This window comes from Falco biarmicus, chromosome 3 (assembly GCF_023638135.1).
Source record: "Falco biarmicus isolate bFalBia1 chromosome 3, bFalBia1.pri, whole genome shotgun sequence".
NCBI classification, from domain to species: domain Eukaryota; kingdom Metazoa; phylum Chordata; class Aves; order Falconiformes; family Falconidae; genus Falco; species Falco biarmicus.
In genome coordinates, this window is record NC_079290.1 from 40,035,660 (window position 1) to 40,049,654 (window position 13,995).

The 13,995-nt window shown below is 35.5% G+C and overlaps 1 protein-coding gene across 4 annotated transcripts in view; it reads left to right on the forward strand.

Moving 5' to 3' along the window:
- Window positions 1–11,499, forward strand: part of JPH1 (junctophilin 1) — an 84,234-nt gene extending 72,735 nt beyond the window's left edge. Inside the window, exons 4-6 of one of the 4 annotated variants that reach the window (XM_056332845.1) lie at window positions 106–767; window positions 8,867–8,962; window positions 9,069–11,499. In XM_056332845.1, coding sequence (XP_056188820.1) covers window positions 106–767; window positions 8,867–8,947 — 743 coding nt within the window. In that variant the 3' untranslated portion in view covers window positions 8,948–8,962; window positions 9,069–11,499. Of the gene's footprint in view, window positions 1–105; window positions 768–8,866 lie in introns of all 4 variants that reach the window. The other 3 variants (XM_056332843.1, XM_056332844.1, XM_056332842.1) reach the window with 3 other exon arrangements.
- The last annotated feature ends 2,496 nt before the right edge of the window (window positions 11,500–13,995 follow it).

Here is a 13,995-nt window from a genome sequence, read left to right on the forward strand (position 1 = left end):
GCCAGTGTTTTAGCAAGGCAGTGCTGTCTGACATCCCAATGCCAGTTTTACTGTGAAGTCTTATTTTTGTTTTAATCGTAATATTTCTATTACACTATTTTCCAGGCCCTGATTATATCAAACAAAAGTTTCAAGAAGGAGTGGAGGTGAAAGAAAAATCTGAAGAAAAAGTTCAGGAAAACCCAGCTACCCCAAAAGAGTCACCACACTTTTATCGAAAAGGTACTACACCCCCTCGAACCCCAGAAGCAAGTCCAAGGCATAGCCCTCCTCTTTCTTCTGAACCTTCTCCTTCAAAACAACTGAAAAAGCAAAGCTCCGCTTCTGGGGCAAGACTCAATCAAGACAAAAAGCTTTTAGCCACTGAGAATATAACACCCACAATTAACAAGCCTTTATATTCAAAAGCACCAATGAAAGAGGAAGTAGCTGTGAAAAACCAGCCAAAGTTTTCAGCCCATCACAATCCCATCAGCACAGAAAATGGGGAGCTACATGGTCACTACCATGGCTATTATGTAAAAATGAATCCAACAGTGCTTCCACAGGAGCTCAGGGAAGAAGATGAGTATGTCAACCCATCACCGTCGACACTTGCACGGATACCACCCTCACAGAAGCCAAGTCCTGCTAGATCTGGGGGTAAGCCAGATGCCAAAGAAAACAAACCTGACACAAAAATTAAGAAACCAGAATTTGCTGCACCAAAGAACCCTGCTAATAACGAGTCACATTCAACATTGGAAAAAGAAGTAGAAAACAGCTCGGTGAGTAGCAAGAAAACTTTTCATTATCCCTGCCCTTTTGCCTCCAAGTGCTGAGCTATGCAACCTAAAGACAGAAAAAGCTCACTTCTGTCAAATCTTCATCTGGATACAGTCTGCTAGCTAAAACCCAATACAGCAGACTGGAGGGAGAAACAAATATTCCAGTCCTTTATATTATCCTTTATGAAAACTGGGAAGGGATAGTTGATAGCCAGATACTGATGGACTTTTGAAACATTAATCCTTATTGCATCCATAAACACAAAAATGTGTTAGTGTGCGTATTAGTGTGTGTATATATATATATATATATATAAAAATATATATGTATATGAGCATTTTGTGTGTATGTAGACATATACTTGCAGATATGCATATATACAGATCTATTTCCCGCCCTGCCCCTCCCTCCATCCTCAAAACAATGTTTGTTGTACTTTAGTGGATAATTGGGCAGTACTAGTTACACTCATGCTCTTCCCCAAAGGTCTACTCTTGAATACTGTTGGAGGTAGGATGCTGGCCTGTGGTCTAACCCAGTCCAGACAATCTCCCATTTTCATTTTCTTCTCTATGTTGATTGTAGGCTCTAAAACCAGGCAATTTGCATCAAAATATAAACTGTTTTAAAATACATACCTCTAACAATACTTGTGTTTTACAGTGTGGTGAAAAATTTTACTTTCTTTTTCATCAAGAAATGGAGGAGTTTTAAAACTATACATTCAAATCAGTATGAATTGAATCTCATTATTATTTAGAAATAATAGAACTATCAATGGTTATGCAGTAAAGGAGAGATGACTACTAGCATTTCTATATCAAGTTATGAGAAAAAGCCAGGTTATTGAATTCAGAATCCCTGATGATGGCAAAACTATTTCTAGGCCAAGAGAAATTCAGGAAAATAATAGGTTTAGATCCTAAAGTTAAGCTTTAGCAAATTAAGAGGTCCAGATAATTGTCATAATGTTTCTTTTTTATAAGCATTGTTTCTTGAATCATTTTCGGTACTCCAGTAGAAAAAAAACAGTGTGTCATTATTGATGGGATAAACATAATGATCCATTTAATGAGCTCCAGACAGCCTAGCACTGATCTCAGGCAAAGCAGTTGAATAATTGACACATAACTTCATTAATAAAGAATTTAAAAATAAAAAGTTGTAAGAATTTCCAACCAATGTGCAGTGTAAAAGATCTTGTCAAACAAGTTTGACATCTTCAGGTGTGACAGAGGAATCATATCCTCAATCAAGAAGGTCACTTGATTTGCTGTGATACAATTATGTATTCTGACAAGAAAGCCAGAGTAATGCTAAGACTAAATGTCACATTTAAATATTTTTTTAAAAATTACTTTACAGTTCTGAAAAAGTAATTAGAAAAACATCGGTAATTTGGTATTACCCTGGTGAGGTCATTCTTGGATTAATTCCGCTGCTCTATTTTATTAACATTTTTATTAATGACATTGAAGAGGACATGAAAGTATTACCCGTGAAGTTTACAGAAGACACAGAGACCAGGAAAGTGATAAATAACAAAGACAGTTGTTCACCAATACAAGCCGATCCAAATCACCTGCTAAGAAAGATGCAAGTAGTTATACATGTGCAGCACAGCAAAATGTCAGATTATATATTGAAAGACAGTTAATAGAGCCTGGCCATGCAGGATCGGAACTGGAAAAGGTTGGTGGATCAGGAACAAGAGATGCAGCTGAGCATAAGCATCTAGTCTGCTGCTGCTGTTCAGAGATGTTAATATAATCCTTAGATTTATCAACAGGAAAGATTAAGCAAGAGTACATGGGAGTCTGTTTTATCTGTTTTTGGCACTGGTGCAACCACTTCTGGAATAAAATACAGTGTCCATAAATCAGGGATTTAAAATGAGAAAAAACTTAACAGAAAGCCCCACAAAGTGCTGCAAGAATGATTAAAACATACCTTACAATGAAAGATTCAAGGCAAAAAAAATCTGACATGTTAAATCACTTTCTGTAAATACACATCATAAAATAATTTCCCAAGCTAACAAGCAAATGTGTAAGAAGATCCAACAACTGGACAGATTTAGATAAAAGTCTTAGTTTAATTTGCTTTTAATGATGTTAACTGAATGTAACATCAGTTTTCAAATGTTGAGTTTTTGTAGCCATCATTGAATAACTGAATAATGAGCATTCTGCCAAGATGATATCCTCTGGTTCAGCAGGAAGCTTATATTCTGTTCTCTGCAGATCAAAGTAGATGTTCACAGTGGTTTTGTAATCTGCAAATCTGTATTACAGCTGCTATTAGCCCTTTAACCTTTCAAACCTCACAGATACGACTCCTATGTAGGGTAACACAAAGCTGTCAGGCTTGTGAATGTTGAGTGAGCATGCACAGAATTTTAGCCTGAATTGAAATGTTTTGTTCAGCTCTGGTGAAATTAAGTGGCTAGAAATAGTCCTTATTTTTCCTACATTCCATCCAGACCAAATAGTGGAGCTGAGGGCATCTTCACCGTAAGAAACCAAGTAGGGCACCTAAACAGCAGTTTATTGACCTTCTAGAATAATCAGGGTAAGGACCATGAACCTATAGCCTGTTATCAGGAAAGGTGGAAAAGTGATAAGCTATTATCACTTTGTTAGTAAATTAGCTACTGTTTGTTTACTGATATTACAGGTTATGTGGGAACTGTCCCTCTGCTTCAATTGGATCACCATAATTGCATTATTCTTATTATCAGCATTTCAATAAGGAAGGAGGGTAGAGTTTAGAATCTCATTTTTAATATAACAACATTTTAAGATACACGTAGATATATGTGTTTTATTCAAAGATGTCTTCCAAATGTGTCTATAAATTTGCCCTTATAGAATAAATTTCCTACATGCTTATTTCTTTAAAATGCTGAAATGAGTGAAAATCCTAAAACAATTAAAGCAGGAAGAAGCCTACTGGCCTAGCAGACTGAGGGAGATAGTACACAATGACTGTTAACATTGCCCGGAGGCTTTTCTTTTTCATTGTTAGTATGACCTTTCAACTTCAGAAAAACAGTAGTCTGTTCTGCAGTGTTCCTAGACTGAGCTGGGCTGGAGTTACGCAGTGCATAGTTACTGAGTGTACTTCTCTTCATCCCAAACACTTCTGAATGTTGAGAGACTTCCGAATTCTAGGGCTGCATTGGAGAATTATTTTGCTTTAGTCAGTAACTGCAATTGCTTCACAGTCATCCTGACAAACGATTTTGTGGTTTGAAAGTAAAACTGCCTTAGATCCTCCATAAAAGTTTAAAAATATATTTTTTAAGGAATATAAAGAGAAAACAACTCTCATTTTCATGAAAAGAGAAATAAGAAAACATGGATTTAGAATGCAAAAATGAATCTATTACATTTATTGAGCACTTTCACTAGATTATCTGAAAGTGCTGTATAAAATTGTGCTGTGCTTTTTTCAAGTTTCCATTTATAATGCATTAAGAACATAGATACAGAATGTAAGATTTGCAATTCTTCCTTCCATGTGTCTAAATCAAAGCCATTTCTCACATCTGAATGAAACGTAAAATTTAATTTGCACTTTAAACAACTTTATTTACAGAAAATTCTGCAGCATCTGTTTTAGTAATCAAATTCACGTTTCTTATTTTCTGTGAATCTATTATATTCTTAAGAATGTCATTGACTATCACCTGTGTAATAAGTTAGTTATAGGAACAGTAACGATTCTCAAGGTGGCCCCATTTCTGGCATGATACTTGAAAAATATCAGCGCATACTTCTTATGCCACACTTCTCATGTAACTATTGCCTGATGTTCAAAAATCAAAGTTTAAAATCATTTCAGAGCTCATAAGAAAGTCATAGTTTTATCAAGGTGAAAACATGCATAAAGCACAATGACAGCCCCTGTTCATCAGCTGCTCCAAAACAGCTGTTTGCAGGCATTTACCCTAATGAATGAGAAGTAAATCATCCTTTTTTCACTGATAATTTGGCACCTTGAAATTACCTTATTTTTACCACAGTGCGAAGTGTGCACAGACACTTGGCCACAAATGAGGACTAACTGTTGGTTCTAACTGCTCTTGCAGCCTGTAGCCCCAGTATCAGCTTGCACACTGCTATTCCACCTTGAATATGAGCTGATTTGAGATTGTTTTGGATTTGGGTAAAAAGTAGGACGGAGTTGCAAAAAATACCGTTGTGGTGTACATTCACAAATACACATTTTGTTTGCCTGGTATGTATCCATGTGTTGCCCGAGGTCAGGTACAAGCCCAGGCACAAGCGCTCTACTATATTGTCATTTTTTTCATTTTGTAGGTGAAGATTTTTAAGGCACACAGAGTGTTTATCCTGCTTTTTACCTGTAGTTAAAATCATGACATTTTGCTGAACGTTGCCCAGTGTGCTTCTACTCTGATCTCTTTGTCCACTTAACATCCAGTTAGTAAAGGATATAACTACCATAATGTTAGAAAAATAAATCAGTATTTGCCTGATCCTAAAAAAACCCTCTGAGCAAGAACTTTATGCTAAATTTAACAGGCATTCCTAATGCAGTGGGATTACAAGACTAGTCTTAGTATTTCCTGGCACTACATTTTAGGAAAATAGCCTTCTTCCTTACCAGATGAAAAATAATCATACGGTTATATTTTTAACTGTGTAAGTGTCTGACTTACTAGAAGCTGAAAGGGCAGTTTTTAAGCAGGACTGGAGTTTTTCTACCACAGCTTCTTTAGTGCACCTGTTCTAGTCACTCTTGGACTGTTCAGACTAATTTTGTCTTTTGCTATTTTAAGCCCTTGCAGGACACTAAAGTCTTAATTATGGTAGTTGTCTTAAAGCATTAAATGCTCATTTCATAGGTGTCTACAAATACAGGTAGTAGTTTATTCATAGTAACCATAAGCTCCACAAATATTGTTGGATCATTTTTAGTATATTAGGAAATTCTTCTTTGAGCTGAAAGTTGTAATTACCAGAAGAGAAAACAAAATGCACATAGCAGGCCAAAGGAGATGAGATTTACTTCTTTGTATAAGGCATAGACTCATTATCATAAACAGATAACACATTTTTCTTTGATCTTCATATAAAACCAACAACCCAGTTCTTAAGACGTCACTTTCTTCTGTCTTTGTAGATGAGATTTCTTGATGCACACCATAGCCCCTAGTTTTTTTTAGCCTAATCATGTTACTGTGGTGACATTGTTGTACCTAACCTGACTGCATGAATAGAGAAGTCCCTTCCCCCTCCATGAAGCTTAATTCCGTAAAACCATGCGCTAATGATACCGAGTTGCCGTTTGAACTGCAGTCTCAACTTGCCATTCAGCCAAAAGCTCTCCTGCAGCTATCAGGATGCTGTTTCAGGATATATTTCAGGTAATGAATAGTTCCTGGCTCCTGTGAGGTCCCCATAGGTCCAAATTTTTCCTCAATAGTAGTAAATCAACTTGATTTCCATGGATTTTATTTACAAATACACAAAGCATTAGATGGCCAAATCCCAGTGAGTTTTAATGGTGTTAGGCAATGATCTCCTTCACAGTTCCTTGCAGCTCCTGGTGCACTATAACTGTAAAATCTCTGGGTGGCATCCCAAACTATAAGGGAACTATTGATCTGATTTTGATAATACAGGGAGTCCCTGTTAGAATTATAGAATCATAGAATGGGTTTGAAGGGATATTTAAAGATCATCTAGTCCACCCCCCTGCCATGGGCAGGGACATCTTTCACTAGATCAGGTTGCTCAAAGCCCCGTCCAACCTGACTTTGAACATTTCCAACGATGGGACATCCACACCTTCTCTGGGAAACCTGTTTCAGTGTCTCAGCACCGAAGAGAAAGATGTTGAATCCAAATCTTAGTGTAATCACAGTTCCTGTAGAGAGGTAATGTAACATAATCATGTATGTACTATTCTTGTCTGTCATGAGATTCATTAAATGGAAGGTTCATTCTAAGGGTGTTGACACTGACATTCCAAGACGGCAAAACTGAGAGATTCTCAAAGTAGATGTTGTGTCATGTCACGTAAAACATGTTGTATTGTTCAGAGTCTTCCAGTATAGCTTTCATGCATAAATCTCACAATTGCCAAATGCATTTGGTGGGAATCCTGATGGAAATTTTGATTTCCCTCACAGTAGAATAGTGTAGAAGCACCCAAGCTAGCACAGTTGTGACTGTGCCAGAAAGAGGAAGAGGAAATGAACCTTGAGTTATGCACTATACAGCGATGCTGCTTACAGTGCTGTGATCAGAAATGTCACCATATCTGGAGCCATGCTTTCCTTTTATGCCTCTTGTCTGTCACCAAGTGTCTCATATTCTTTGGCGCATTGTGAGTCATTTCAGTAAGAAGGAAGGAACAGGGTTCCACTTCTGTGATCCAATGGTTAAAACATACCACTGGTGAGTGGGAACTTGTTATTCAAAATCTTTTTTACTAAGGTGACCTTAAACCTAGTCTTCAATTTTCTAATGAATATTTTAGACATTCTGCCATGAAGCAAAATGTGAGTCTTGCTGACAATATCATTACCCCATGGCAACCTTTAACTAGCCTCCTAATAGTTTCAATCGTAGTTTGAACTTGAACATCTAGTTCCTCAGCATGTGAACAGATACCTCTGAAGAGGTGCAAAGGGAACTTTATGGCCTTTATGGATAGAGGTGCCGATTGCGTTTAGACTCCCCAGAGATTTAAGGAGTACTTGACATAACATATTTTGTGACTTATTTAAGAACTTGGCATTTCACATCTCGCCTGCCATCTTAACTACTATGTAAAGATGTGTTGTGGCAGAAAGTGTTTAATGAGACTGTTTCAGGATGAGAGCATGTGATATAATAATCACACAGGTACTATTGAATATCTTCCCAGTGACACTGCTGCAGCAAATTAATAATAGTAAGTTCTTACACCTTACCATTCCAGAAATTACATAGCTAATGTTAGCATTTTCATTAAGCATAATGAACTTCTGTAAGGCATGCCTCATGTGGAAAATGAAAAACTTTATATGTCATTTATAATGAAATATGTAAGTTCTTATGCAAGCCAGTGGTCCAGAGGACAGTTTTCTGCAGAGACTTTTTGGTGGGCTTTTTTGTGACTTACAGAAGTATTGTCTGAGTGAAGAGTTTTTCTGTTTCTACTTACAGTAAATGTGCAGTCTTAAAATCTAGGTGTATACAAATCTCTGTGAAATTATGTTGTAGTAAACCAAATACATTTAGAGAACAGAAGAACTGAGAATATCCAGCTGTTCAGGACGTTATTTCAAGTTGCTTTTTAGAAAGCATCCATGTTTAAAGAACTATCCAAAATTGCTGAAAATAATTAAAAACTTTGTTCTCTGGCTTCACAGGATACACTAAAATTGTGTAATGGTTAAGTTTCCTAACCAAGTTTAGGTCTAGCTAAAAAAGTAAAAAGTATTTAGACTTTTCGTTTCTTCAGTATATAGGTCTGTAAGATAAAGGGTCAGAATAAATAAAAAAAAAAGTTTAATTTTGCAAGTAAAATTATTTTAAAATCTGTAATAGAGGCATTTATAGGTATGTTAGTGCAACAGTAAGTAACTTTTTATTTCCTTTGATTATCAGAAAAAGGGTATTTTTTTGTAAAACGCTTTGTCATGTCTGTTTTGAAATGGGTTGGAATTAGGGAAGGAATCTGCTGTAAGGATGAAGAGCAGTGGTCCAGCTTTCCTGAAGTAGTTCAAGTTCTTTGTTTTGCTTTATCTTAAGGTGATATTGTTTTTGTGTTGATGGGTTTGTTTTCATTTGTTTATGCAGTCATATTTGTGAGATGGTTTAATCTCAGTGTAATTAAGAACAGTGTAATAATATACACTCACCTGTATTTATCTAGCTTATTTTCACACAGATAATATTTAGTTCACCTGAATACCAAGGGTAATGGCTATGTTTCAGGAGCAGAGTCTGTATGTTTAATATTTAGGTAATCCTTCAGAGCAAAGTCAAAACCGGTAAAAATTCCAGACTCAGGACATGTTCGTTGCTGTACACTGTGGAAGTTTGCATTAATTCTGATATCTTCATTTTATTTTCAGGGCCCTAACTCAGTCATGATCGCCCTCGTAATGCTGTTGAATATTGGTTTAGCCATTCTTTTTGTCCATTTTCTAACTTGATTGGAATTAGGAAAGGTAAGAAAGGTCTTGTTTTCATATAAAATCACCATATCCACCCCACCTCAAATGATAAAGATTTAATTTCTTTGCATACTTTTAATGTTCCCTACTTCAATTTTAGCTATGCCTGAATGTGATTCAACATAGTTATTTAATAATGTAACTGTTTTGACCCTTCAGTGAAGTCATGACAACTAGTGGTGTTAGCCCACAGTTCTCTGCAGTTGTGTCATCAGCCTTTTAAATGGCACCTGTCAGACACAGGGAAGGAGGCTTGGAATTAGGATGGGACGCAAGAGAGATGAAACTTGGAAAATTCAGCCAGGGCCCCAGATCAGTTTCTCTGCTGATGGCTCGTGGCTTTGGGGTCCTCTGAAAGCTGAAGCAAGCAGCCATGTTGGAAAACAAACAAAATAATCTGCTGAAGCAGCCCTGCCAGTGAAGTGAGTTGGCTTCTCCATCTGTTCCAGCAGAGTGTGACTAAACTGGAAATGTACGGAGCTGCACTTTTTGTTGATGGAAGCTAACAGCTGCCTTACTATTTTACCGTCTGATGTTTTTAGTGGGGAGATGGGAAAACGACTGCCAGAGGAATGTGGTCAGAGGATTCTGTTGCTGTGGAAGTGATTCCAGCGTTCACTCCTATCTCGTTAGAAGAAATAGTTAGCAGCATCAGTCACCAGTCTTATTCCATTACCTGCTGCTTTTAACATCTCCTGCAGTGCTCTGGGAGATTGAATTTCATTTGCCTGTGCATGATTCTGTTCATTCGTTGTTTATGAAATTTGATGTATAGCCATAACATAGTGTCTAGTCCAACCTGGAGAAAGCTACCAGTTCTGCCAAGCAGCAGAAGCAAAAAATGAAATCTCTTTTTCTAATCCAGAGATAAAAATCTTAAATCAATTTTTCTAAACCTGAAGAGCCCTTTTGCTCTAAGGTTTAGTAAGAAATATACCCTGACTGCAAAATTTAAAGACGTTAGTATCTTCCTAAAAGTGTTCAAATGCTTGCGCCAATAGCAAGCAAAATTTTTCATAATAAAAGAATAAGAATCTTAAGTTGATATCAGCGTATTCTAAGCAGGATCTGAAATATCAGAATAAGCCAAGAAAGGCAAGATACAGGTTTTGCATGTTGACTTTTTTTTTTTTTTTTAATTTGGTGCTGTGGTAATTGGTGATTTGAATTATTATGTTTCAACACTGAGGTATTTTGCCAGCAGTTAAAATAAAGTTTTGTCTGAGTGCACATTGATGCCAATGACAGTTAAGCTAGCTAATGCTCATAATAAATTATTGTAATTTTAAAATACTAGCTTTGTGTTGAATACATTCAGGTAAAGCGTTTAGAAACGTTAAGTGATTGTTTATCAATTTGATGCCTTCAGTGTCTTTAAAGTCCATTTATAATTTTACCTCAGCATTAAAAAAGCCTCAACATTTTTCATTTGGAAAGTTTGTCTTAAGTAGTTCCACAGCCCTTTGTTCAAATGATGTGATCATGTTTCTTTTTATGTGCCATTATACTGGAATTACTGTACCCTATATTAATCAAAAGCATGCTTGTTTACTGAAAATATGTGGTGTGGTCATTTGGCAAGTAAATATTTTAATTTAAAGCTACAAAAAGCAAAGGGCTTGTATTATGGTTTATTTTATCTTTATTAGAAAATCTTTCATACAATATAGTTTTTGAACCTGTTTGTAAACTTTCTAAGTGTTTGCATGGTTTAATGGGCAACATTCTTGCAAAGTACATTAGCTATTTTTTGATGCAGCATATTAAAGTAACGTAAGTATGGACTGAATATTGTGCAGCGAAGTAACTCCGAGCAGGGCAGTAACACCATGGTGTTTTTTACAGAAGTATGTTGAGAATCCTGTGTTTTGACCAGTGTGGATAAAGAAGAAAGCAGAAAGAGAGCAAATGAAAATAAAAATGTATATTTATTTTTTAAAAAAAGTTAAAATTGTGTTTTAAATTTAGGAAAGTAATTTCTAAATAAGAACAAAATTCTAAAAGTTATTGTGTAAGCCTTGACATAATGGACAAAATGTTCCATCCAACAGTGAAATCACCCCCTGTCTCCTTACATGGAGAGGTAATTTTGTAACTGAAGTATTTAATTCCTCTTAAATGTTTATTTAAAATACTTTATGCTCTGGAAATAATGGGTAACAAAGCTTATGAAAATGTTTATAAATTTAAGTAAGCATGTTAGTGCCATTTATAAATATGTACAATTTATAAGCTTTTTTAAAACAAAGCTCAGACAAATTGTTGGTATTTTTCTAAAATGTGCACAGCTGTATTTTACATGAAAAGCTATTTATAATTGGTTGTTATACTGTACACTACATTTTGGACAGCACAATGAAGCCTGCCAATGTACTTAATAATGTCATTTTGTCTATTTGAAGTTTCTTGCTGTCAAAGAATGAACTCTTTATCTATGAGTTTCTCTATTTATAATTCTTGACCCAAAATGTACAATGTACAGTTTTCACAACTGTATTTGCTCTAATAAAAATAAGTTGGTTATTAATGGAGTTTCAGGCTAGTTTTTTCTGTTTATGAATTACTTTGTTCACTCTCTGGAAACAATTTTTCTAAGAAATTCAATAAACGAGAAGTGAAGCAGGAAAATGGGTGAAGTCCTGCCCCTTTGAAACCATTGGAAGTTACTGTTTTCAACAAAATAATTCTGGGAAACAATTAAAAGTTAAAAAAAAAAAAAAAGTCAAGTTTCCTTACATGCCTTCTTTTATCTTCTGATACAGAATGTTTGTATCTTTATAAATTTAGTATCTTAAATTATATTTGCAGTACAGGGATAGTTCAATCACTCTTGTTTTAATCAGTGAATGACTGGTCCATCAACAGCTGTTCTTGTAAGTGAATCAACAACTTTTTTAGACTTCCCTCCTTCTCAAGGTCTCCATAGGTTCAAAATTAACATAAAGTTTGTGAGCCAATATTCTACACCGAGAAAATTCAGCATTACAACTGTGTTAAAGCCACCCCATTTGCTGAACTAATAAATCAGCTAAGAATTTTATTTTCTGTGATTCCAGTTTGGCTTATTAGCCAACTGTACTGAAATCCTAATGTTTAGTTGAAAAGGAGAGCAAATTTTCTTAGTAGTTCCTTTTTAACGGAAATATATCTTTAGGAATTAATTGTTACTCTCTTATTCTTTAAAATAATTCTACCAACATGAAGCTTAACTTTAAGAATTCCTATTTTCTGTGCAATAACCCACTTCCTAAAGAAAAATTTTGGCTCTTCGAGTAGAGAAAAATACATTCTCAAGAAAAATAAATAGCTGTAATGCAAGAAAATTTTAAAGTCAGTTTCACTGAGACAGCTCTTTGTCATTTTGTGATCGACATTGTATAACATGTTCAATAATAAAAGTAAAGTTGACATTAAATATTTTTTAAGTCCGATGAATGTGATAATAGTCTCAGGCATATATAAATCATAACAGCAACAAGCAAAGGATCTGCCCAGAAATGGAAGGGAAAAATGTTCTTAATCAGCTGAGAAATATGACAGCTTCCCCTGCCATGAGGGTTTGTAATTTTAAAAAAATCAACATGTGCATAGAAATACAATTTTTCTATGGTGTCTGAAAGCAGAGGGACATTCTTCCTCTGAGATGTTTTTACCAGTGGTTTATATCTGTTGTAAACTTGCTAATGGGGTTACATGGGAATGCATCTGCTATGCCTAAGGGGAAGAAAAAAACTAGAGACAGACAGTGCAACTTAGTGCTCCAAGATTTGCTCTACTGTAGCACGGAAAACTTTACCCCACTTCAATGCAAGGAAATTTTTCCCAGGCAAAGTAGCTTCTCCTGCCACAGTTGTGTGATTTCCCACAGAAGCTGTGAGCTCTCATCTTTGAATTTGAGGTCTGGTTTCTTGGGCAACTTCATTTACCTGATTAAACAATATATATAGTAGACGCAGAAGAACAGCGAGTAATGTTGCAGTGCCAAAGGCTGATGAGAACAAATCATCTTTCATCATTGCTTTTTAGCATAACCAGTCCTTTCCTCACTTAGTATGTATAGTCCTTACGTTTCCTTCCATCAGAAAAGCAATAAGGAATGCAGAGTTTTTATTTACTTTCTAAAAGGAGGGATTCGCTTTCAAAGCAGAAATTTCGTCACATATGACTACAACTTGCCTTTCAAATACAGATGTTAAAAAAATCATTAATACAACTGCTGACTTTAGAAGGAGTAAATGCCTCTTTATGAGTGATTAAAAGTTGTGAAGTAGTTATTTACATAACTTCTAATGATGTCATTACATATCTATTAAAAGCTCTGTTCAGGTACAATATTAAAAGATTCTGACAATAATGGGGATGCAATGATAAAAGTCTGCAGAAATTCACTACATATTGAGCTACAGTAACATTCCTAGTTAGTTGTTATTAATGAAACATGGTTGTGAGTTATATCTAAATGGTTTTACTCATAGTTCGTTTGAACCACTTAGGGCAGACAGTTCTACATACCATTCTTCTATGGAAATGTGATTCAGTAAACAAAGCAAATGAAGAGAAGGGAAATTAAATAAGCCTTTCAAATGAAGTAGTCTTCTCATTCTCGCGTTTAATATTCTCAGCAACAGGAAAAAATAGAAATTATGTTAAGTCTGAGCAAGAAGCTGTGTATACCAACATGCTGTAGCTGAGGCATCTACAGTATCCATCTCTTTTATTATTTTTTTTTCCTACTGGATGCAGAAACTGCAAAATAAGAGACATTGCACCTCCTACCAATGTGGGAGGTAAATATAATTTCCATACATAACATCTTTAAGAAAAAATGTCTATAACGTTACTGGTTTTTAGACTAGGTGGAAAAAATTAAAACTACATCTATCTGAAGTTTATGTTGTGACCATCACTGTAACAGCTGAACAAATCCCTCACCCCCGTAAAACCAACAGCAAAAATGAAGCTGGTAACAGAATTTGTGAATCTTTCACGTTTCTTCCTTTTGTTTGTTAGACACTAAAAAAAAAAAA